The sequence below is a fragment of the Zea mays genome, chromosome 4, assembly GCF_902167145.1.
Source record: "Zea mays cultivar B73 chromosome 4, Zm-B73-REFERENCE-NAM-5.0, whole genome shotgun sequence".
NCBI classification, from domain to species: domain Eukaryota; kingdom Viridiplantae; phylum Streptophyta; class Magnoliopsida; order Poales; family Poaceae; genus Zea; species Zea mays.
In genome coordinates, this window is record NC_050099.1 from 201,479,418 (window position 1) to 201,504,309 (window position 24,892).

The 24,892-nt window shown below is 44.0% G+C and overlaps 1 protein-coding gene across 1 annotated transcript; it reads left to right on the forward strand.

The window, feature by feature from the left end:
• The first annotated feature begins 9,725 nt into the window (after positions 1-9,725).
• Positions 9,726-15,691, forward strand: LOC103654439 (choline transporter protein 1). Its single transcript, XM_008681270.3, has 10 exons — positions 9,726-10,198; positions 11,373-11,731; positions 11,836-11,981; positions 13,241-13,424; positions 13,525-13,598; positions 13,679-13,792; positions 13,996-14,352; positions 14,500-14,760; positions 14,847-15,074; positions 15,149-15,691. The coding sequence occupies exons 1-10, from the start codon at positions 9,978-9,980 to the stop codon at positions 15,338-15,340; spliced, it is 2,136 nt and encodes a 711-aa protein (XP_008679492.1). The 5' UTR covers positions 9,726-9,977; the 3' UTR covers positions 15,341-15,691.
• Positions 15,692-24,892: the final 9,201 nt, after the last annotated feature.

Below are 24,892 nucleotides of genomic sequence, written 5' to 3' on the forward strand. Positions count from 1 at the left end.
TTTTCTCCCCAGTCATGTTGACGACGATGTTTGCGGCGTCCTCGTCGTCGGAGGAGTCGATGGAGCTCTCATCGCCACCCTTCTTCTTGTAGTATCTATTCTTTTCCCTCCTCTTACCCTTCTTGTCGTTGCCCCTGTCACTATCACTTGATAATGGACATTTAGCAATAAAATGACCGGGCTTACCACACTTGTAGCAAACTTTCTTGGAGTGGGGCTTGTAATCCTTCCCCCTCCTTTGCTTGAGGATTTGGCGGAAGCTCTTGATGATGAGCGTCATTTCCTCGTTGTCGAGCTTGGAGGCGTTGATGGGGAGCCTACTTGGCGTAGACTCTTCTTTCTTCTCCTCCATCGCTTTGAATGCGACGGGTTGCACCTCAGGTGTGGAGGAGGCGCCTCGCTCGATGATTTGTTTGGAGCCTTTGATCATCAACTCAAAGCTCACAAACTTTCCTATAACTTCCTTAGGAGACATTAGCTTATATCTAGGATCACCACAAATTAATTGTACTTGTGTAGGATTAAAAAAAACAAGTGATCTTAGAATAACTTTGACCATTTCATGGTCATCCCATTTTGTGCTCCCGAGGTTGCGTACTTGGTTGACCAAGATCTTGAGCCGGTTGTACATAGCTTGTGGCTCCTCTCCTTGGTTGAGCATGAACCGACCGAGCTCCCCCTCGATCGTTTCCCTCTTGGTGATCTTGGTCACCTCGTCTCCTTCGTGTGCGGTCCTTAGTACGTCCCAAATCTCTTTGACACTTTTCAACCCTTGCACCTTATTATACTTCTCTCGACTTAGAGAGGTGAGGAGTATAGTAGTTGCCTGGGAATTGAAGTGCCGGATTTGGGTGACTTCGTCCGCATCATAATCTTCATCCCCCACGGATGGTACCTGTGCTCCAAATTCAACAATGTCCCATATGCTTGTGTGGAGTGAGGTTAGGTGATACCTCATCATATCACTCCACCTACTATAATCTTCACCATTAAAGACTGGTGGTTTGCCTAATGGGACGAAAAGTAAAGGAGTATGTTTAGAAATGCGAGGGTAGCGTAGGGGGATCTTACTAAACTTCTTGCGCTCATGGCGCTTAGAAGTGACGGACAGCGCATCGGAGCCGGATGTAGAAGGTGATGAAGAATCAGTCTCGTAGTAGACCACCTTCTTCATTTTCTTTTTCTTCTCGCCGCTCCGATGTGACTTGTTGTGTGAAGAGGATCCCTTCATCTTGTTGTCGGACTCTCCCGATGGAGCCTTCCCGTGGCTTGTGGCGGGCTTCTCGCCGTTCATCATCTCCTTCTTGGCGTGATCTCCCGACATCACTTCGAACGGTTAGGCTCTAATAAAGTACCGGGCTCTGATACCAATTGAAAGTCGCCTAGAGGGGGGTGAATAGGCAAATCTGAAATTTATAAAATTTAAGCACAATCTACAAGCCGGGTTAGCGTTAGAAATAAAACTGAGTCCGTTAGAGAGGGCGAAAAAAAATCACAAGCAAATGAAAGCGGATGACACGGTGATTTGTTTTACCGAGGTTCGGTTCTTGCAAACCTACTCCCCGTTGAGGTGGTCACAAAGACCGGGTCTCTTTCAACCCTTTCCCTCTCTCAAACGGTCACTTAGACCGAGTGAGCTTTTCTCCTCAATCAATTGGGTCACTTAGACCCCACAAGGACCACCACAACTTGGTGTCTCTTGCTTTGATTATGAAGGTGTTGAAAACAAGAAATGGGGAAGAAGAAAAGCGATCCAAGCGACAAGAACTCAAATGAACACAATTGTCTCTCTCTCTCACGAGCCACTAAATCTTTGGAATGTGTTTGGGACTTGGAGAGGATTTGATCTTTGCTTTTGTGTCTTGGAGTGAAGTCTAGAGCTCTTGTATTGAATGTAATGGCTGAAAACTTGGATGCCTTGAAATGTGGTGGTTGGGGGTATTTATAGCCCCAACCACCAAAATGGACGTTGGGAGGGGCTGCTGTCGATGGGCGCACCGGACAGTCCGGTGCGACAGCCACGTCACCCAACCGTTAGGGTTCGACCGTTGGAGCTCTGACATGTGGGGCCACCGGACAGTCCGGTGCGCCTTCTGGCGTCTGCTCTAACTCTGAGCGAACTGTCCACGTGACTGTAGCTGTGTCAGGCGACCGTTGCGCTGGCGACCGTTGCTCCGCTTGGCACATCGGACAGTCCGATGAATTATAGCGGAGTGGCTCTCCAAAAACCCGAAGCTGAGCAGTTCAGAGTTGATCTCCCTGGCACACCGGACACTGTCCGGTGGCACACCGGACAGTCCGGTGCGCCAGACCAGGGCAGCCTTCGGTTGGTTTTGCTCCTTTATTTTTGAACCCTATCTTGGACTTTTTATTGGTTTGTGTTGAACCTTTGGCACCTGTAGAACTTATAATATAGAGCAAACTAGTTAGTTCAATTATTTGTGTTGGGCAATTCAACCACCAAAATCATTTAGGAAAAAGTTTGACCCTATTTCCCTTTCAGGTTCGTACCCCGTTGGAACAGCAAAGGCGACACTAGTGGAATCAAGGTATCGAGTGTTTCCTTGTCTGCTTGGCTCGAGATCAAGACGTGTCTTGATAGAGGAGCAAGTGAGAGCTTGGGATCCACCTCAACTTGGATTGTGGGTGATCGGCAAGTCACCGAGACCATGGGAAAAAATCGGTGTCTCTCTTTGTTCTCTACTCGCTTACCTGCAATAGCTTGTGTTTAGTAAATTTGTCTACATTGCTAGTATTTCTATTGTTGTTTCCTCTAAATTGCTTACTTGTTGTAGCTAGAGAATTTATATCTCTTGTCGTTTGGATTACATTTCTCTAGTGTCTTTGATTTTAGTCAAAATCATCTATTCACCCCCCTCTAGGAGGTGTCATGGATCTTACAACGGGGGAGTCAAATCCATTTTGTGTGGGTAATCCAATAGGATCCGTCTCTGAATGTGTATCAAAATAATCATTATTTCTATAATGAGTGGCATTGATGGGTAATTATAATTAACCTCTAACTCTATGTTTACATGTGAAAACATGCCATGTGGAGTACCTATTTTGTTGCTCCACCAAATTGGTGGAATTGGACCCAACTCTACATTTTTCGGAGTGGAGTTGCTAGAGTTTGACGTGTTTAGCGCTTAAACGGTGGAGCAGACACCCATGTAGTGTAGGGATGGCAATGAGCACATTTTACCTGCATGCTCGCGGATAAAAACCCTATGGTCTGAGGGGTTGGGTGTGAGTATGTACCCACGGGCACGAGTGAGGGTTTGATTCTCAATCTGATAAGTTTTTTCTCGCGGGTATAAAAAATTGTTGTATCCATGCTCGTAAACACGCGTCACGCGTGGCCGCAATGAATATATGTGTGTGTCTATATATATGTGTGTATCCGTTAACTGCTGCATGCATGGAATTTTTTTTGATTTGAATGATTTATTCCTTTCATAAATATAGGATCTCAATAACAACCATGCAGCTAGACTCGTTAGAAACATTTTATAAAATATACTGCTACTAACTATGCTACATAGTGTATGCATTTATTCAATACGGTACGTTGCGTAAAAATCAGTTTCCTGCTGCATGTGTACAAATTTAGGATGACAATAATGTGCGTTGAGAGAAAAATAGATTGACATGCATGGAAACAAAAAAAATCTGATTTTATTGCTTTATTTTGTCCATAAAAATAGGATCTCTACAACATCAATGTAGTTAAGCTCGTTGGAACTAGTTTATGACATTACTAATACTAATCATGCTACACTGTGTTGATATTTATGTAGTGTGGTACACCGCGTAAAAAATTGTTTCCAGCTACATGCGCATAAGTTTATAATGATAAGAATATGGGTTGAAAGAAAATAGATCGACATGCATGGAAACAAAAAAATTGATTTAAATTCTTTATTTCGTCCATAAAAGTAGGATCTTGACAACAACCATGCAAGTAGGATCGTTGGAACCGGTTTATGATGTATACTAACACTAATTATGCTACACGTTATAGATAATTATGCACTGTGGTGCAGCGCGAAAAAAATCTATTTTCTACTGCATGCACACAAATTTAGGATTACAAGAATGTGCCTTGAAAGAAAATGGATTGACATGCATGGAAACTAATTACATAATTAAATATACACAGGGACTAATTACATTATACATGTCGAAGGTATTTATGCAATGCAGTACACTTTGTACAAGAATGTGAGTTAAAAATAAATGGATTGGCATGCATGGAAACAAAAGTATGATTTTCAATGTTTTAAGTCGTCCATAAATATAGGATCTCTCCAACAGCCAAACAGTTAGGCTCGTTAGGACCAGTTTATGATATATAATGATACTAATTATGCTACATGTCGAAGGTATTTATGCATTGTGGTACACTACACAAAAATCAACAAATGTTTATATAAAATGCGAATAGAAATATCATAAACATAAAAAAGATGGAAGGAGAGCCATAAACTGACAATGTATCATAAAAGCCTATTGACGTTGGCATAAATATGTAGACAAAATAATATAAAAATAAGGCCGTCGATCTGCCACTGCTCGTCGTCTAGGGAAGTTTGTCGTTGTCGCTCGCGCCTAGGGAAGGTCGGAGTCGTCTCAGAAGGGGGGATGCTAGCGGGTGCCACTCCGGGGCGCGCCTCCGAGGAGCCGACATCATGCGGGTGACTCTTGCATCCGCCGCCGCGTGCGCTCCTCCAAGATCCGTCGTCGCTGCTGCCACAACCTACCGCGGCTCGCGCACCCGCCGTCACCACCGGGCCTAGGGTGCGCCGTCGCCGCTCGTCCGGTTCGGGAGCGTCGCTGGTGCTTGCCCGCCCGCCATAGGAGCGTCGCTGCAGGTCGCTCGCCTCAGCGCACCACCGTTGCTAGCCCCGGGATCGCTGCCACTCGCACGTCCGAGGAAATCGCCGTCGCCCCTCGCTCACCCGAGGAAACCGCCACCCCCACTAAAATCTAATCCCTGACAGTCTAGGGTCTTTTTATAGCCATCTGGTGCGGCTGAACCGGATGACACTGTTAAGGCAGGCCTTTCTCAAGCTCGGGGCTATATATAGGGTAGGTATAACGGGAGCCCTGGGCTTCCAATAGTTAAAGGAAGACCAGGCCGACCACCCCTACAAACTGGTTCAACCCAGCGCGACCAACCAACCTATCGGGTGCGCCACCTGCCCCACGTCTGTTAGCGCAAAAAAAGAATGCATGCATGAGTCAAACACGATCCAATGCATGCGCGTAAATTTAGGAAAAAAATGTGTGGCGGTTTCTATTTTTAAATGCTTTATTTCCTCCATAAATTTAGGATCGCTGCAATAGCCATGCAGCTAGACACGTAAGGACTATTTTATGATATATATTGAGACTAAATGTGTTACACTGTGTAGATAATTATGCAATTCGGTATACTGCGTAAAAATCTGTTACCAGCTGCATGCGCATGAATTTATGGTGAAAATAATGTGCAATGAAAGGAAATGAATTGCATGCATAGAAACAAAAAATCGTATTTAATGTTTAATTTGCTTCATAAATATAGTATCTCTCCAACAACCATGCAGCTAAACACATTAGAACTAGTTTATGATTTATACTAATTATACTACACTGTGTAGGTATTTATGCAATTCGGTACACTGCGTAAAAAAATCTAACATGTTGTTCACTGGTGGACGCATCTCCAGGTTGGAGCGTAAAAACCTTAAGTTTTAAGCATAAAATCTCTCAATTATAAACGTAAATATCTGGCCAATGTGAGATGTTGATAGCTCTGGTTGGTTGTTATTACGATCCTATTTTTATGGCAGATTCGAAAAATATGGCAGCCGCATGCATGCAGTTTCTATTTTTATACAGATCCAAAAATTATGGCAAAATGCATGCATGAGTCAAACACGTTCCTTGGCATGCGCGTAAATTTAGGAAAGATATGTGTGGCGGTTTCTATTTTAAAGGCTTTATTTCCTTCATAAATTTAGGATCGCTGCAACAGATATGCAACTAAAACTCGTAATGACATTTTATGATATATACTGATACTAAATATGCTACACTATGTAGATAATTATGCAATTCGGTATACTGCGTAAAAATTTGCTACCAGCTGCATGCACACGAATTTATGATGGAAAGAATATGCAATGAAAGGAAATGAATTGCATGCATAGAAAAAAAAATTGTATTTAATGTTTTATTTCCTTCATAAATATAGGATCCCTCCAATAGCCATGCAGCTAAACGCATTAGAACTAGTTTATGATGTATACTGCAACAAATTATACTACACAGTGTAGGTATTTAGCAAATTCCTTACACTGCGTAAAAAATCTAGCATGTTGTTCACTGGTGGACGTATCTCCGGGTGGAGCGTAAAAACCTTAAGTTTTGAGCATAAAATCTCTCAATTATAAGCGTAAATATCGAGTCAATTAAAGGTTGATAGATTTAGTAGGTTGTTATTACGATCCTATTTTTATGACAGATCCGAAAAACATGGCAGCCGCATGCATGCAGTTTCTATTTTTATACAGATCCAAAAATTATGGCAAAATCGTTGGAGTTTCCATTGCATGCGCGCAAATTACGAACAACATAAATCAAGGAATTGCCTTTCCAATGTGCATGCAGTAAACTGATATACGAACTCTGTGTTCAAGCATAAAATAATACAGTTTTTAGCGTAAATAATACATGTGGTAGGCATAAAACACAATAATCGAAAAGAAAATTGCGCCGGATCGGAGGATGTCACGCGCGATCATCGTTGCGCGCATCTCGCGCCTTCCGTGACGTCGCTCGCTCGAACATCGCGCCTCATGCGTCGCCGTCGCTCGCACGTCGACGGGCGTCGCTTGCTCGCCGGCCTTGGAAGTGCTGCCTCCTCGGGGCTTCGGGGACACCGCCGCTTGCCCCACAAGGGCCCCGCTGTCGCTCGCCCTCTGGATCGGGGAACCGCCGCCACTACTCTGGATCGAGGAACCTCCGCCACCGCGCATCGAGGTAATGGAGTTGCGGCCACCGGCCTGGGAACTGCCGCCACCGCACAAGGGCACTGTCGTCGCTCGCCCTCTGGATCAGGGGCCGCCGCCGCCGGCCTGGGAACCGCCGCCACCGGCCGAGGGTCCACCACCGCGCGCTATCGGGCAACCGCCGTCGTTAATGAATCGAGATGGGGCGTGAAAAACTGATCCCTAGCTTTTATAGACGTCTGGACCTGGTCCGGCTCGACCGGATTGCAGTGTCTGGCCTGGACTTCCGTTAGTTATTGGAAGCCCAGGGCTCCTAATATACAATATATATATATATATATATATATATATATATATATATATATATATATATATATATATATATATATATATATATATATATGGCAGGTATAACGGGAGCCCTGAGCTTCCAATAGTTAAAGGAAGCCCAGGCCGATTACCCCTGCAACCTGGTTCAACCCAGCGCACCGACTGGACCAGGCTATCGGTTGCACCACCCGCGCCACGTCTGTGCGCGCAAAAAAGGAAATGCATGCATGAGTCAAACACGTTCCTTTGCATGCGCATAAATTTAGGAAAGATATGTGTGGCAGTTTCTATTTTAAATACTTTATTTTCTCCATAAATTTAGGATCGCTGCAACAACCATGCAACTAGACTCGTGAGGACCATTTTATGATATATACTGTTACTAAATATGCTACCCTATGTAGATAATTATGTAATTCGGTATACTGCGTAAAAATCTGTTACCAGCTGCATGCACACGAATTTATGATGAAAATAATGTACAATGAAAGGAAATGAATTGCACGCATAGAAACAAAAAATCGTATTTAATGTTTTATTTCCTTCATAAATATAAGATCCCTCCAACAGCCATGCAGCTAAACACATTAGATCTAGTTTATGATATATACTGATACAACTTCATGATGTAGGTATTTATGCAATTCGTTACACTGCGTAAAAAATCTGGCATGTTTTTCACTGGTGGACGCATCTCCGGGTTGGAGAGTAATAACCTTAAGTTTTGAGCATAAAATCCCTCAATTATAAGCGTATATACCGAGCCAATGTGAGAGGTTGATAGCTCTAGTAGGTTGTTATTACGATCCTATTTTTATGGCAGACCCAAAAAACATGGCAGCCGCATACATGCGGTTATACAGATCCAAAATTTATGGCAAAATGCATGCATGAGTCAAACACGTTCCCTTGCATGCGCGTAAATTTAAGAAAGATATGTGTGACAGTTTTTATTTTAAATGCTTTATTTCTACATAAATTTAGGATCGCCGCAACCGCCATGCAGCTAGACTCGTAATGACCATTTTATGATATATACTGATACTAAATATGCTACACTGTGTAGATAATTATGCAATTTAGTACACTGCGTAAAAATCTGTTACCAGCTGCATCACACGAATTTATGATGGAAAGAATATGCAATGAAAGAAAATGAATTGCATGCATAGAAACAAAAAACGCATTTAATATTTTATTTCCTTCATAAATATAGGATCCCTCCAACAGCCATGCAACTAAACGCATTAGAACGAGTTTATGATGTATACTGAAACAAATTATACTACACGGTGTAGGTATTTATGCAATTCCTTATACTGCGTAAAAAATCTAGCATGTTGTTCACTGGTGGACGCATCTCCGGGTGGAGCGTAAAACCTTAAGTTTTGAGCATAAAATCCCTCAATTATAAGCGTAAATACCAAGTCAATGAGAGGTTGGTAGGTTGTTATTACGATCCTATTTTTATGACAGATCCGAAAAACATGACAGCTGCATGCATGCAGTTTCTATTTTTATACAGATCCAAAAATTATGGCAAAATCGTGTGAGTTTCCATTGCATGCGCATAAATTAAGGAATTGCCTTTCCAATGTGTATGTAGTAAACTGATATACGAACTCCGTGTTCAAGCATAAAATCGTACAGTTTTTAGCGTAAATAATACATGCGGTAGGCATAAAACACAATAATCGAAAAGAAAACTGCGCCAGATCGGAGGATGTCACGCGCGATCATCGCTGCGCGCGTCTCGCGCCTTCCGTGACGCCGATCGCTCAAACACCGTGCCTCATGCGTCGCTGTCGCTACTCGCACGTCGACGGGCGTCGCTTGCTCGCCGGCCTTGGAAGTGCCGACTCCTCGGGGCTTCGGGGACGCCGCCGCTTGCCCGCACAACCCTCTGGATCGGTGAGCCGCCGCCACCGACCTGGGAACCGCCGCCACTACTCCGGATCGAGGAACCTCCGCCACCGCACGTCGAGGTAATGGAGTTGCGGCCACCGGCCTGGGAACCGCCGCCGCGCACGCTAACGGGCAACCGCCGTCGCTAATGAATCGAGATGGGGCGTGAAAAACTGATCCCTAGCACTACGAATTTTCTTTTATAAGCGTTTGGACCTGGTCCGGCTCGACCGGAATGCACTGTCTGGCCTGGGCTTCCTTTAGTTATTGGAAGCCTAGGACTCCTAATATACAATATATATATATACACACACGTGAGTTCGTAGCACCTGCAGGTAACATGTATGAGTAATCTGATTTCAAATCTGTTGCCATCCCGCATACCACAAGCGAGGTCATTAATGAGTTGACCACCGAAAATAATCTTGGTCAACTTTGTTTCACTCGGCCCACCATCCGCTTCCCCCGGCCCGGCAAAAAACAAAAACTTATCAGAAATAAAAAAGTGCTAGCGGCTAGCAACAGGGGTGACTGCAAGGCGGCCAGAGAGAGAGAGAGGCCGCACGAAATCCAAAGCAGCTAGGCCAGATCGGCGAAGGGAGTGAGTGACGCCACTCAGAGCTTGCTCGAGCCACCAAAGAGGCCAAGAGCTTAGCTTTTACCTAAAGCAGCTGAGGTACCTCACCATCACCACCACCGACACCAACTGCGCCGAGGCCGGAGGCGGAGTAGAGCCAGACCAGAATGGTATTGGGGGGAGGCCCTCTAGGCGCCATCATTGGCCGCTACCCCTCCTCCTCCGCCGCCGCCGGTGACGATGAACAAGGGGACCCGGGACCCGGAGGAGGCGTCATTCGCCATGACCGCAAGTGCCGGGACTGGCCCTTCCTCGTCCTCTTCGCCGCCTTCTGGGTTGCCATGATTGTCAACTCCAGCTTCGGATTCAACCAGGGCAACCCACTCAGGTACTCTACTCACTCACACAGTCACAATCAGCTTCATCGCCTTGCTGCCCTGCCCTTCTTTCATTTTATTATACATTTATACTGCCTGCCTGCATGCTTCCTCGATTCTCTGTGTTGATTAAATGCTAGATCTATTCGTTTCCTTGTCCGCTAGCTAAGCGCTCGCTATTCTACCACGAACCATCAGCACCAACCAAGCCCAACTCGGACATTAAATTTCCCCTACCCCTGCTGAAATCGAATATCCACTAGCATTCGCTATTCTGCCTGCTTTGGAGGGCTGCTGCAGAGGCAATATGGAGCCCCCATTTTCCTGCTGTTTCATACGTCTTCAGTCGACGACATTTTTTTTTACCCTAGTAGTTACTAGTCAGTCTCGCTAATTAAACAACTATACTAACTAGCATATAACGCTACGATTGTGAGAAGGGAAGAGGTTAACGTAGCGTCGGCGGACTGAGACAGGAGGAGGGGGCGGCGGGGAGCCGGGGACACAGGAAGAGCGGGGAGGGGGAGGCTGGGGGCAGCGGGGTGGCGGTGGAGAGATGACAGATGATCTAAATAATATTCTCCATTAGATTTGAGTAAGGGAGAGATGATTATCTAGCGATCTGAACCATTAGTTTTGATGGTACGTTAAGTCTGAGTGCAATTTGTTTGGTGGAACTAATGGAGAGTGCGGGGTGATTTGGTTTGGTGGGTTTTATAAGGTTTAAACTGTTGGATTATACAGTGGTATAGATTTGTATACATTAGTGCAACCTGCAGCTGCTTCAAACTGACTGCAGAGTCCATCCAGTAAAAAAGAAAAGAAAGTTCATCTATGCATTCTGCAGCTGAGGCTAATTAGACACCTGGAAAAAAAAACAACTCGTGTGATGGTTATGTTTTCTTGCAACGGACTTACCTCAGGTTCCAACCACAAAAGAAAGGGAAAGCCTACATTTTTCGTGGTGACAGTTCCATATCATGGATTTCATATCGTTGCAAACTTTTGCTTCTGCTACGGGCCAGCTACCAGTCAACCAACAACAGTGAAGAAAAAACCTCCCTAGAGTCCTTGACTCCTTGTCATCCTCAAATTTAATATCGCTTCTCTTAAGTGGATTCCTATTCCTATCATCCGGATAATAGCTACTCTACATATGATTTTTTCCCCTTTTTGATTGTACAGGCTGACATACGGACTGGACTACAAAGGGAACATATGTGGCAGCAGGCATGCCGATCCTGATTTGTATCAGTTAGATGTTCGCTATTGGGTGAACCCCAACCAGGTCTACCAAAGTGGCCTCAAAACCAGTCACATCGAGCTACCTGATGCTAAAACCATCTGCCTGATGGAATGCCCACTTCCTGCCGAAGATGGCTTGAATTTTGTTTGTGATTATCCAGAAGGTGACATACGCCTCTCTGTCGACGACTGGATTGACAGGGACTACGATTACTTCGAGTACCTCACACCAGACATGAGGAATAGTTCTCTTCAGCTGCAGGGTCCATGTTACCCTGTCATATTTCCAAGTGTAAATGGTAAGTCTCACATGAATATCAGGTCTTCGATGTCCACCAGCGTCATACTATAACTTTAAGAAATTGACCTCTGGTCACTAATTTTGATCTCTCTGTCACTTCAGTCTACTGGAGCTGCCAGTTTATTGCACGGGCATCCAATGCCTCTTTAAAGCATTGGAAGGACATGGGTGGTGTCACCATCGACGAAAACATGCTAATAGACAGAACAATTCATGATGCAATTAATAGCAAATCTGCCGTCATGAAGGTTTGTGATGCTCCTAGAATTACTTGCACTCTGTCAATTTACTTTGTATCTGGCAACAAACGGAATGCTGCTTCTTTTCACATGTGCGCAACAGGTTTAACAGAAGTTTAAAAACATGTTTTGATAAAGATGGACATGTTTTTTTACGTATAACAAGTTACACGAATGATTCTATAAATCATCCAAAACAAGAAGATGGTAGCAGATTGCGAAAGAGCTTCTAGCTGAGTTGGTTAGGTGGTCTGAGCAGCACTTCTCAGGTCCTGAGTTCGAATCCCAATGGAAGCAAATTCCAGGCTGAGATTTAAAAAGGTCACTCGTTGGTTCCCTGGTTGTGTACACACGAGATGGACTAACCTATAGGGAGAGGATCCTCGTGTAGGGGTTGGAAAGGTTCAAAACACGAGTAAAGATATGACCTATAGGGACGGACCCTAAATGTTGCACCTGGGGGGGGGGGGGGGTCAACTTTCGTGACCTTTCTCGGTCGGGGCTCCGAATGAGTTTCTTCTTAATATGATACCGTGGGGCGGTCTTTTCCATACCGACCGAGTCTTTTTAAGAAGATGGTAGCAGACACCTATGATGAATAAAGCAGCAACAAAGCCTTGCACCCCCAAGCAAGTTGGGGTAGGCTAGAATTGAAACCCAACATGAGTCCCTGGTCATGGTTTAGGCATGTTAGTAGCTGCTTTCCAAACACTCCTATCCAAACAAAGATCTCTAGGTATACCTCAACTCCCAACGTTTTAAATCTCTTTTTATTGCTCCCCCTCCCTGTCAACTTCAGTCTTCCTCTACCTCTCCTCCCATTATTATCTTGACTTAGGACTTCACACATTGGTGCTTTTGAAGTTCTCCTTTGGACATGGCCAAATCACCTCATCCGATGTTGGGCAAGCTTTTTTTATTAGTGTACCCCTCGATGATCACGAATATAATCATTCCGAGCTCGGTCCATTCTTATGTGACCACAAATACAATGCAACATACACATTTGGGCAAAACTCAGTTGTTGAATATGTCTTTTTGTAGACCAACATTCTGCTTCATACAGTATAGCAGGTCTAGTCCCCGTTCTATATAAAAGTTGCCTTTTAGATTTTGTGGTACCCTCTTGTCACAGAGAATGTTAGATGCTTGGCACCACTTCATCTATCCAGCTTTGATTCTATGGACTGGTTTGTCTGCTTGTAAATTATCTGAACTCAAAACTATATTTCCTTTTTAAAAGTGGCATTTTTCTGCTTTTATTGCAGAGATATGTTGCAGATATTGGGAAGTCCTGGCCTGTGTTAATCCTTTGTGGGGGATTACTCCCTTTGTTCCTATCTATGATCTGGTTACTCATGATTCGCTTTTTTGTTGCTGGGATGTCTTGGATAACAGTGGTGGTCTTCAATGCTCTTGTGGTATCTGTTACAATGTTCTTCTATATAAAAGGTGGGATACTTCTCTCTATAGACACACTAAGTAGCATGATAGTTTCACACACTTAACCTTATACATGATGTCACATCTTCTAACTCATTTATGTACTCAGCTGGTTGGATTGGCCATGATCCTTTGACTGTTGTAATTGGTGAAAGTGATCCTTACGTTAGCATAGGTGGACGAGTACGTTTTCTGCCTCATGTTGGTGCCATTTTATACAACATCCTGTTAAGCTGCTCATTATATCGTCCATCTCTAATCAGGAGATAAATCACCTTCATGCTGCTTCCGTCTTGATGACAGTGATAATGATACTTGCTTTCCTGACTTCAATAGCTATCGCTCGGCGCATTATGAAAGCAACATCAGTCCTAAAGGTATGAACAGTGCTGAATCTGTTGGTTTCATATGTGGACCATTTATTAAATGGTGTTTTACCGGGGGTTACAGCTAACATACTCTTCAGGAGATTATCACATGAGAATGTGTAAAACTGTTTATATGACATCATTTATAAAGTTGTTCTCATTTGCTCTTCAATTGTAATTTTAGAGCACTAATCTGAGTTAACTTGATTTAGGTTGCTGCAAAGGTCGTTGGCGAAGTGCAGGCACTTATTATTTTTCCAGTCGTGCCATACTTGATCCTCGCTATCTTTTACACTTTCTGGTTTTCAGCAGCACTTCATCTTTTCAGCGCCGGTCAAGTTATACAAAATGATTGCAATACAGATTGCTGTTCCTACGATCTGAAACTTGGCAAAGTAAATTGTGACAGATGTTGTGGCTACACTATCCATTACACCCCACATATTGGCATCGCCATTCTTTTCCATCTTTTTGGCTGTTACTGGGCAACACAGTTTTTCATCGGGTGTTCTTCGACTATAATTGCCGGATCGGTTGCTTCATACTACTGGGCACGCGGTGAAATATCGGTAAACATCTCATTCAGAAACCTAACTCTGGTCTCAGGTTAATACAGAATAGATGTCAATTTTCTGAGAATTTTCATCTCCTTTATGGCTTTAGGGGGGGGTACTATTTTCGTGTGACTGATGTTTGGTGTCACAATTGTTATGCAGCACGATATCCCTTTCCATACCGTGGTATCTTCCCTGAAGCGCTTGTTGCGCTATAGCCTGGGATCTGTGGCTCTGGGCTCACTGATAGTGTCCATCGTAGAGTGGGTGCGATTCATACTAGAATCACTACGCCGCAGGCTGAAATTTGTTGACTCTGCCCGCGGAAGCCGGTTCGGGAAGACGGTATCATCCTCATCCCAGTGCTGCTTAGGCTGCATCGATTGGACCCTGAAATCGGTGAATCGAAATGCCTATGTCATGGTAGGCATCAACATTCTACATTTTCTGCGTAACAGTGTGATATGAGACATAATAAGTATATGTTGTGGGGGATTTTGTTGCTTCAGATTGCCATCACAGGGAAAGGATTCTGCAAGGCTTCCGTGCTAGCGACTGGGCTGATCATGAACAACGTGTTGCGCGTCGGGAAGGTGAATGTCATTGGGGATGTGATCCTCCTGTTGGGCAAACTTTGTGTTAGCCTGTTGTGTGCGCTGTTTGCCTTCCTTATGCTGGACGAGCACAAGTACAGATCTGGGCATAACAAGATCTCATCACCGCTGGTCCCCGTGCTGGTAAGTGATCATCAAGCTTTGCAGCATATGGTTGAGTTGGTGCAATTTGGATGAAGAGAATGTTTTTTTGGCAGCTGTCGTGGGCGCTGGGCTATATAGTTGCGAAGCTTTTCTTCGCAGTGGTGGAGGTGTCGATCGACACAATGGTCCTGTCATTCTGCCAGGACTCGGAAGAGCATCAGGGGAACGCGCGGTATGCTCCCCCGCTGCTGATGGAGACATTGGACGAGGAGAGCGAGTTGCGAAGGCTGACACAGGGGCCATGATCGATCTTCCAAATAGGAGACACTGAACTGAATGGCTGTGATGTTGGTTGCATGTCTTTTTTATATGAATCATCACTGGGGTTGATGGATGGAGCTATAGGTGCAAGCATGTCTTTTTATATGTATCAGCTAAATACGAGGAATAGAATAGAATAGGGCTTAGTGCTGGAATTGAAACCCACCGTCTGTAATGTATGTTCGGCTTTATTTGATATGTCTTTTTTGTTTATATATTGTTAGACTATGTGTGTGGACCGACACCACTGTTGGGCTGCCGACCCATTAGGGTTAGGGTTGTGAGTCTATATATTGCACTCTATCTTATATCAATACATCAACCAATTTAGGACTTGTTCGGTTAGCTCTCAATCCATGTGGATTGAGTGAGATTCATGGATTGAGTGGGATTGGATGTGTTTAAATCTCAAGCAAGTTAAAGTCCTTCTAAATTTTTTTCAATCTCATACAATCCATGTATACTGGGAATAATCGAACAAGGCCTTACATTATTCTACATGATATCAGATGATTATGGTTAGGGTTTCTCCTCCCACCTCTCACAGCAGTCATGGGCTGCTCCCACCCTACAGCTACTGCCTACCATTGCTGCCCCCGGGAGACTCAACCTTCCCTCCCGGGGCGGCCTCCCTTCTCCCAGACGCCACCTCCTCCCTCCTCTCCTCGGCGCCCGCGCCGCCTTGATAACCCTGGTCGCGCCGCCCCAGGTCGCGCCCTCGCTGACCCAGACTGCGCCTCGGACGTGCCCGAGCCCTACCCCTCGTACCGTCGTCGACCAGGCACGCCGTCGTCGCGCGAGCAGGCGCACGGTCATGACCCCCTCCTCCCCGGCGGCTCCATTCGTGGGCGCGGGGAGCATCTCCCTCATGTCGGCGTCTTCCCCATGTCGTAGGCTCTGTTTCTGGCCTCAGTCGTTCTCTAGCCACCGCCATGGTCGTGGATCTATATGAATCACTGGGGTGGGGTGGATCATGGATGAATTTTTGAGGGGGGTCAGGGCTCCAACAAAGCCCTGGTTTATCATTTTCTACTTATCATTTTTACCTTATACATTATGAGTAGCCCTAGTTTGACCTTCTTTTATCTTCAACCTTCACCTCTCTTTGGCTTTACATCAACTAGAGACGTTTTGGATGGTCTATCGACCCTAAGACACACCTTAGGATCTCTCCTTCCCGACGGAATCCCTTATGGCAGGCGAGATCTAGGTCTGCTGCGGAGACGACCCTTTGCGCCATCGCGGACCGTCCGGACATACGCAGAGGAGCTGCTCCTGCGCCCAGGTCGCGGATCGTCCTGCCTAGGATCGCGGGCCGTCCGCGCGTCCGCAGAGAACACCGCAAGGCGAATCATCTCCCATTGATTGGCGCCCAGATCGGCGCCAACACATTTTTGGCGACTCTGCTGGAAAACAAGTGTCTATATCTACTAAAAATCAGGCCCTCAAATGGCCGGTTATAAAGATCACACCGTTATCTCCCTAGACAATATCCTTAGGCTGGATGTTCAAAGCCTATCGGTCGATGAGCGACAACGATGCAAAGACTACATGTCTCAAGTCAAGGAGAATTTCTTGTCACAGTGGATCGTCACCAGAAGGTTGTCAAACATGGAGAGATCGAGGTCGCATATCTTGTACCTTCGCTTCAAATCCCCAATATAAGTAAACCTGATGACATACAATCTATTAAACAATATGTAGATCAACAATAATATCAAATGAAACAACAGATTGAAAGGTTAGAATAATCGATTAGAAAAATAACATGTTCATTGGAGAAATCTATTGCTCTTAGTTTCCATCATTTGAAACTAATAATATGATGTCTATGTCTAATACATCGGCAACAAACGGGGATTCGCGACCTCAATCATTATATGTATGCCAATGAACTCATATCCAAAGCAGATACCACCACTGTCGTCCCTGCTTGGTAGATCAGCGTTCCTGGACATGGTCGGACTGTCCGAGCCTTTGCCCGGATAGTCCAGCCCCTACGCAAACCGAACATTCTAGGGCTGCACCAGGACCACCACATGGCACCCCTATGGATAGCTGAAAGTCGCCTAGAGGGGGTGGATAGGCGGAAACGGAAATTTACAAACTTTAAGCACACTACAAGCAGGGGTTAGCGTTAGAATAAAAATCGAGTCCAGGAGAGAGGGAAAAACAAATCAACCAAGAAAGTAAAGCGGATGACACAATGGTCTGTTTTACCGAGGTTCGGTTCCAAAGAACCTAGTCCCCGTTGAGGTGGTCACAAAGACCGGGTCTCTTTCAACCCTTTCCCTCTCTCAAACGATCACTTAGATCGAGTGAGCTTTCTTCCTTGATTTCCCGAGTCACTTAGACCCCGCAAGGACCACCACACAATTGGTGTCTCTTGCTTCGCTTACAAGGCTTTGAGAGTAAGAATGAGAGAAAGAAGAAAGCCAACCAAGCAACAAGAGCAACAAAGAAACACAAGACAATCTTCTCACAAGTCCTAAAATACTATATTGAATTGTGGACTTTGATTGGATCGAAGGCTTTGATTTGTGTCTTGGAGTGTTGTGTATTGCTCTTGTATTGAATGAGGAGTAGTGAATGCTTGGATGGTTGGAGTAGAGATGGTTGGGGGTATTTATAGCCCCCAACCACCAATTCTACCGTTGGGGCAGGCTGCTGTCGATGGGTGCGCCACCGGACACTGTCTGGTGCGCCATCCACGTCACCCAATCGTTAGGGTTCTGACGGTTTCGACCGTTGGAGCTTTGTCGTCTGGTGGCACCGGACAGTCCGGTGCCGCACCGGACAGGTATCGTGCACTGTCCGGTGCACCTCTGGCGGCTGCTCTGACTTCTGCGCACTGTTCTTCACTGTTCACGTTGCAGGCGACCATTGGAGTCGACCGTTGCGCTGCCTAGTCGTTGCTCCGCTGGTGCACCGGACAGTTCGGTGGCACACCGGACAGTCCGATGAATTATAGCGGAGCAACTCTTCTGAAACCCGAAGGTGGCAAGTTTGAAGTCGTACGGCCCTAGGCACCGGACACTGTCCGGTGGCACACCGGACAGTCCGGTGTGCCAAATCAGGGTTCTCTTCGGTTTCTTTTGCTCCTTTCTTTTGAACCCTAACTTTGATCTTTTTATTGGTTTGTGTTAAACCTTTAGCACCTCTAGAATATATAATCTATAGCAAACTAGTTAGTCCAATTATTTGTGTTGGGAATTCAACCACCAAAATCATTTATAGGAAAAGGTTTAAACCCTATTTCCCTTTCAATCTCCCCCTTTTTGGTGATTGATGCCAACACAAACCAAAGCAAATATATATGTGCAGAATTGAACTAGTTTGCATAAGGTAAGTGCAAAGGTTGCTTGGAATTAAACCAATTTATAGTTTTACTAGATATGCATGGTTGCTTTCTTTTAAACTAACATTTTGGACCACGCTTGCACCACATGTTTTGTTTTTGTAAATTCTTTTGGAAAATCTTTTCAAAGTCTTTTTGCAAATAGTCAAAGATGTATGAATAGAATTGCGAGAAGCATTTTCAAGATTTGAAATTTTCTCCCACTGTTTCAAATGCTTTTCCTTTGACTAAACAAAACTACCCCTTAATAAAATTCTCCTCTTAGCTTTTAAGAGGGTTTTTACTATTTTTTGTAAATACCAATTAAAAAGATCAAATTCATTTAGATACCAAATTGAAAAATTCTTGAAAATTTTGACATTGGTGGTGGTGCGGTCCTTTTGCTTTGGGCTTAATATTTCTCCCCCTTTGGCATTAATCGCCAACAACAGAGTCTTTTGAGAGCCCTTTATACTTTTCTCTTCCATTGGTACAAGTAAATGTGAGTGAGGATTATACCAATAGAGTGGTGTGGAGTGACGGCGAAGGGTAAATTGATAACGATAGAGTGGAGTGGAAGCCTTGTCTTCGCCGAAGACTCCATTTCCCTTTTATATATAACTTAGTAGAAATACACTTGAAAACACAATAGTCATAGCCTTGGTACATAAATAATAGGAATTACGCATTTGTACCAAAATGAAAGAGATATGATCAAAGGTATATAAATGAGCTATGTGTGCAATGTTTCAATCAAAATTCCAAGAATCAAGAATGTTTAGCTCATTCATAAGTTTGGTAAATGTTTTCTCATCTAATGGCTTGGTGAAGATATCAGCTAATTGTTCTTTGGTGCTAACATAAGCTATCTCGATATCCCCCCTTTGTTGGTGATCCCTCAAAAAGTGATATCGAATGTCTATGTGCTTAGTGCGGCTGTGTTCAACGGGATTGTCCGACATGCGGATTGCACTCTCATTGTCACATAGGAGAGGGACTTTGCTCAATTTGTAGCCATAGTCCCTGAGGGTTTGCATCATCCAAAGTAATTGCGCACAACAATGGCATGTGGCAATGTACTCGGCTTCGGCGGTAGAAAGAGCTACTGAGTTTTGTTTCTTTGAAGCCCAAGACATCAGGGATCTCCCCAGAAACTGACAAGTCCCTCTTGTGCTCTTCCTATCAATTTTACACCCTGCTCAATCAGCATCTGAATATCCTATTAAATCAAAAGTGGATCCCTTGGGGTACCACAGTCCAAACTTAGGAGTATAAACTAAATATCTCATGATTCTTTTCATGGCCCTAAGGTGAACTTCTTTAGGATCGGCTTAGAACCTTGCACACATGCATACGGAAAGCATAATATCCGGTCGAGATGCACATAAATAGAGTAAAGATCCTATCATCGACGGTATACCTTTTTATCTACGGATTTACCTCCCGTGTCGAGGTCGAGATGCCTATTTGTTCCCATGGGTGTCTTGATGGGCTTGGCATCCTTCATTCCAAACTCGTTGAGTATGTCTTGAATATACTTGGTTTGGCTGATGAAGGTGCCCTCTTGGAGTTGCTTGACTTGACATCCTAGAAAATACTTCAACTCCTCCATCATAGACATCTCGATTTTCTGAATCATGATCCTAATAAACTCTTCACAAGTTGATTTGTCAGAAGATCCAAATATGATGTCATCAACGTAAATTTGGCATACAAACAAATCTTTTACAATGGTTTTAGTAAAGAGAGTAGGATCGACTTTACCGACTTTGAAGCCATTAGTGATAAGGAAATCTCTTAGGCATTCATACCATGCTCTTGGGGCTTGCTTGAGCCCATAAAGCGCCTTTGAGAGTTTGTAAACATGATTAGGGTACTCACTATCTTCAAAGCCGGGAGGTTGCTCAACATAGACCTCTTCCTTTATTGGTCCATTGAGGAAGGCACTTTTCACGTCCATTTGATAAAGCTTAAAGCCATGGTAAGTAGCATAGGCAAGTAATATACGAATTGACTCAAGCCTAGCTGCGGGTGCATAGGTTTCACCGAAATCCAAACCTTCAACTTGTGAATATCCCTTGGCTACAAGTTGAGATTTATTCCTTGTCACCACACCATGCTCATCTTGCTTGTTGTGGAATACCCACTTGGTTCCTACAACATTTTGGTTAGGACGTGGTACTAAATGGCATACCTCATTCCTCGTGAAGTTGTTGAGCTCCTCTTGCATAGCCAACACCCAATCTGAATCTCTTAGTGCATCCTCTACCCTATATGGCTCAATAGAGGAGACAAAAGAGTAATGTTCACAGAAATGAGTGACTCGAGATCGAGTGGTTACCCCCTTATGAATATCGCCGAGGATGGAGTTCACGGGGTGATCTCTTTGAATCGCTTGGTGGACCCTTGGGTGTGGCGGTCTTTGACCTTGTACTTCTTGATCATCTTCCTTGTCTTGATCAATTTCATCTCCCCCTTGATCATTGTCCTCCTCTTGAGGTGGCTCATCCTCCTGATCTTCATTTTCATCATCTTGAGCCTGATCCTCATCTTGAGTTGGTGGAGATGCTTGATTGGAAGATGGCGGTTGATCTTGTGTTTGTGGAGGCTCTTAGGATTCCTTAGGACACACATCCCCAATGGACATGTTCCTTAGCGTGACGCACGGAGCCTCTTCATCATCTAGCTCATCAAGATCAACTTGCTCCACTTGAGAGCCATTAGTCTCATCAAACACAATGTCACAAGAAACCTCAACTAATCTAGTGGATTTGTTGAAGACTCTATATGCCCTTGTGTTTGAGTCATATCCTAGTAAAAAGCCTTCTACAACCTTAGGAGCAAATTTAGAGTTTCTACCTCTTTTAACAAGTATAAAACATTTGCTACCAAAGACTCTAAAATATGAAACATTGGGTTTTTTACCGGTGAGGAGTTCATAAGATGTCTTCTTGAGGATTCGGTGAAGGTAGAGTCAGTTGATGGAGTAGCAGGCGGTGTTAATCGCCTCAGCCCAAAACCGGTCCGGAGTCTTGTACTCATCAAACATGGTTCTTGCCATGTCCAATAGTGTTCTATTCTTCCTCTCCACTACACCATTTTGTTGAGGTGTGTAGGGAGAAGAGAACTCATGATTGATGCCCTCCTCCTCAAGAAAGCCTTCGATTTGAGAGTTCTTGAGCTTTGTCCCATTGCCGCTTCTTATCTTTTTGATTCTCCATCTGAACTTATTCTGAACGTGTCTCAAGAATCCCTTTAAGGTCTCTTGGGTCTGAGATTTTTCCTGCAAAAAGAATACCCAAGTGAAGCGAGAATAATCATCCACAATTACAAGATAGCATTTACTCCCGCCGATGCTTATGTAAGCGATCGGGTCGAATAAATCCATGTGGAGTAGCTCAAGCGGCCTATCGGTCGTCATGATGTTCTTGTGTGGATGGTGGGTACCAACTTGCTTTCCTTCTTGACATTTGCTACAAATCGTGCATTTCTCAAAATGAACATTTGTTAGTCCCAAAATGTGTTCTCCTTTTATAAGCTTATGAAGATTCTTCATCCCAACATGGGCTACTCGGCGATGCCAGAGCCAACCCATATTAGTCTTAGCAATTTAGCAAGTATCGAGTTCAACTCTATTAAAATCAACTAAGTATAAATGACCCTCTAATACTCCCTTAAATGCTACTGAATCATCACTTCTTCTAAAGGCAGTAACACCTATATCCGTAAAAAGATAGTTGTAACCCATTTTGCATAATTGAGAAACTGAAAGCAAGTTATAATCTAAAGAACCTACAAGAAAAACATTGGAAATGGAATGGTCAGGTGATATAGCAATTTTACCAAGTCCTTTGACCAAACCTTGATTTCCATCCCCGAATGTGATAGCTCGTTGGGGATCTTCATTTTTCTTGTAGGAGGAGAACATTCTTTTCTCACATGTCATGTTGTTTGTGCATCCGCTATCAATAATCCAACTTGAGCTCACGGATGCATAAATCTGCAAAACAATTTAGGCCTTGTTCTTAGGTACCCAAACGATCTTGGGTCCTTTCACATTAGAAACAAGCACCTTGGGTACCCAAACACAAGTCTTCGATCCCTTGTGTTTGCCCCAACATATTTGGCAACTACTTTGTCTGGTTTGTTAGTGAGCACATAAGAAGCATCAAAAGTCTTAAATGAAACATTAGGTTCATTTTATGTAGTAGGAGTTTTCTTTTTAAGTATTTTAACATGGGTAGAATGCCTAGAGATAGATGCCTCATTCTTGTACATAAAAGCATGATGGGAAACAGAATGAGACTCCCTAGCATGAATTCTCCTAATCTTATGCTCGGGATAACCAGCAGGATATAAAATATAACCCTCATTATCCTGAGCCATGGGAGCCTTGCCCTTAACAAAGCTAGATAATTTCTTAGGGGCATTAAGCTTGACATTGCTTCCCTGTTGGAAACCAATGCTATCCTTGATGTCAGGGCGTCTCCCATTATAGAGCATGCTTCTAGCAAATTTAAATTTCTCATTTTCAATTTCATGCTCATTGATTTCAGCAGTTAGTTGAGCTATGTGATCATTTTGTTGTTTAATTAAAGCAAGGTGATCATGAATAACATCAACATTAACATCTCTACATCTAGTACAGATAGTAACATGATCAACACTAGATGTAGAGGGTTTGCAAGCATTTAATGCATCAATCTTAGCATGTAAAGTAGCATTCTTATTTCTAAGATTGGAAATGGAAATATTGCAAACATTCAAATCTTTAGCCTTAGAAATTAACTTATCATTCTCACTTTTAAGGCTAGAAATTGATTCATTCAATTTATCAATCTTAGCAATTAAACTAGCATTATCATTTTTAAGATTGGTAATTGAATCATCACAAGCATTTAACTTCTCAACCTTAGCAAATAAATTAGTGTTCTCAGTTCTAAGGTTGGAAATAGTGTTATGGCAAATGCTAAGCTCCTTAGTCAAATTTTCATTTTTCTCTACTTCCTGAGCATAAGCATTCTTTACCTTAACATGCTTTTTATTTTCCTTAATAAGGAATTCCTCTTGGCTATCCAAGAGTTCATCCTTCTCATGAATAGCACATATTAATTCATTTAATTTTTCTTTTTGTTGCATGTTAAGGTTGGCAAAAAGGCTAAGCAAGTTATCTTCATCATCACTAGAACTACCCTCATCACTAGATGTAGTATACTTGGGGGTGGTTCTAGCTTGTACCTTCTTTTTATTGCCATCCTTTGCCATGAAGCATTTGTGGCCGACGTTGGGGAAGAGAAGTCCCTTGTTGACTGCGATGTTCGCGGCGTCCTCGTCGGAGGAGGAGTCAGTGGAGCTCATGTTGGAGTCCCATTCCCGACACACGTGGGCATTGCCGCCCTTCTTCTTGTAGTATTTCTTCTTCTCCTTCTTCCTCCCCTTCTTGTCGTTGTCCCTGTCACTATCACTAGACATAGGGCATTTAGCAATAAAATAACCGGGCTTACCACACTTGTAGCACACCCTTTTGGAGCGGGGTTTGTAGTCCTTCCCCTCCTTTGCTTGAGGATTTGGCGGAAGGTCTTGATGATGAGCGCCATTTCCTCGTGTTGAGCTTGGAGGCGTCGATGGGGAGCCTACTTGACGTAGACTCTTCTTTCTTCTCTTCCATCGCTTTGAATGCAACGGGTTGCACCTCGGATGTGGAGGTGCCGCCTTGCTCCAAGTTGACGATTTGTTTGGAGCCTTTGATCATCAACTCAAAGCTCACAAACCTCCCAATTACCTCCTCGGGAGACATTAGCTTATATATAAGATCACCACGTATTAATTGAACTTGAGTAGGATTACGAAATACGAGGGATCTTAGAATAACCTTGACCATCTCATGGTCATTCCACTTGGTGCTCCCGAGGTTGCGCACTTGATTCACCGAGGTCTTGAGCCGGTTGTACATGGCTTGTGGCTCCTCTCCTTGGTTTAGGATGAATCGATCGAGCTCCCCCTCGATCGTCTCTCGCTTGGTGATCTTGGTCACTTCATCCCCTTCATGCGCGGTCTTTAGTACATCCCAAATCTCTTTGGCACTTTTTAGCCCTTACACCTTATTATACTCCTCTCGACACAAGGAGGCGAGGAGTATAGTGGTTGCTTGGGAGTCAAAGTGCCGGATTTGGGCGAACTCGTCCGAGTCGTAGCCCTC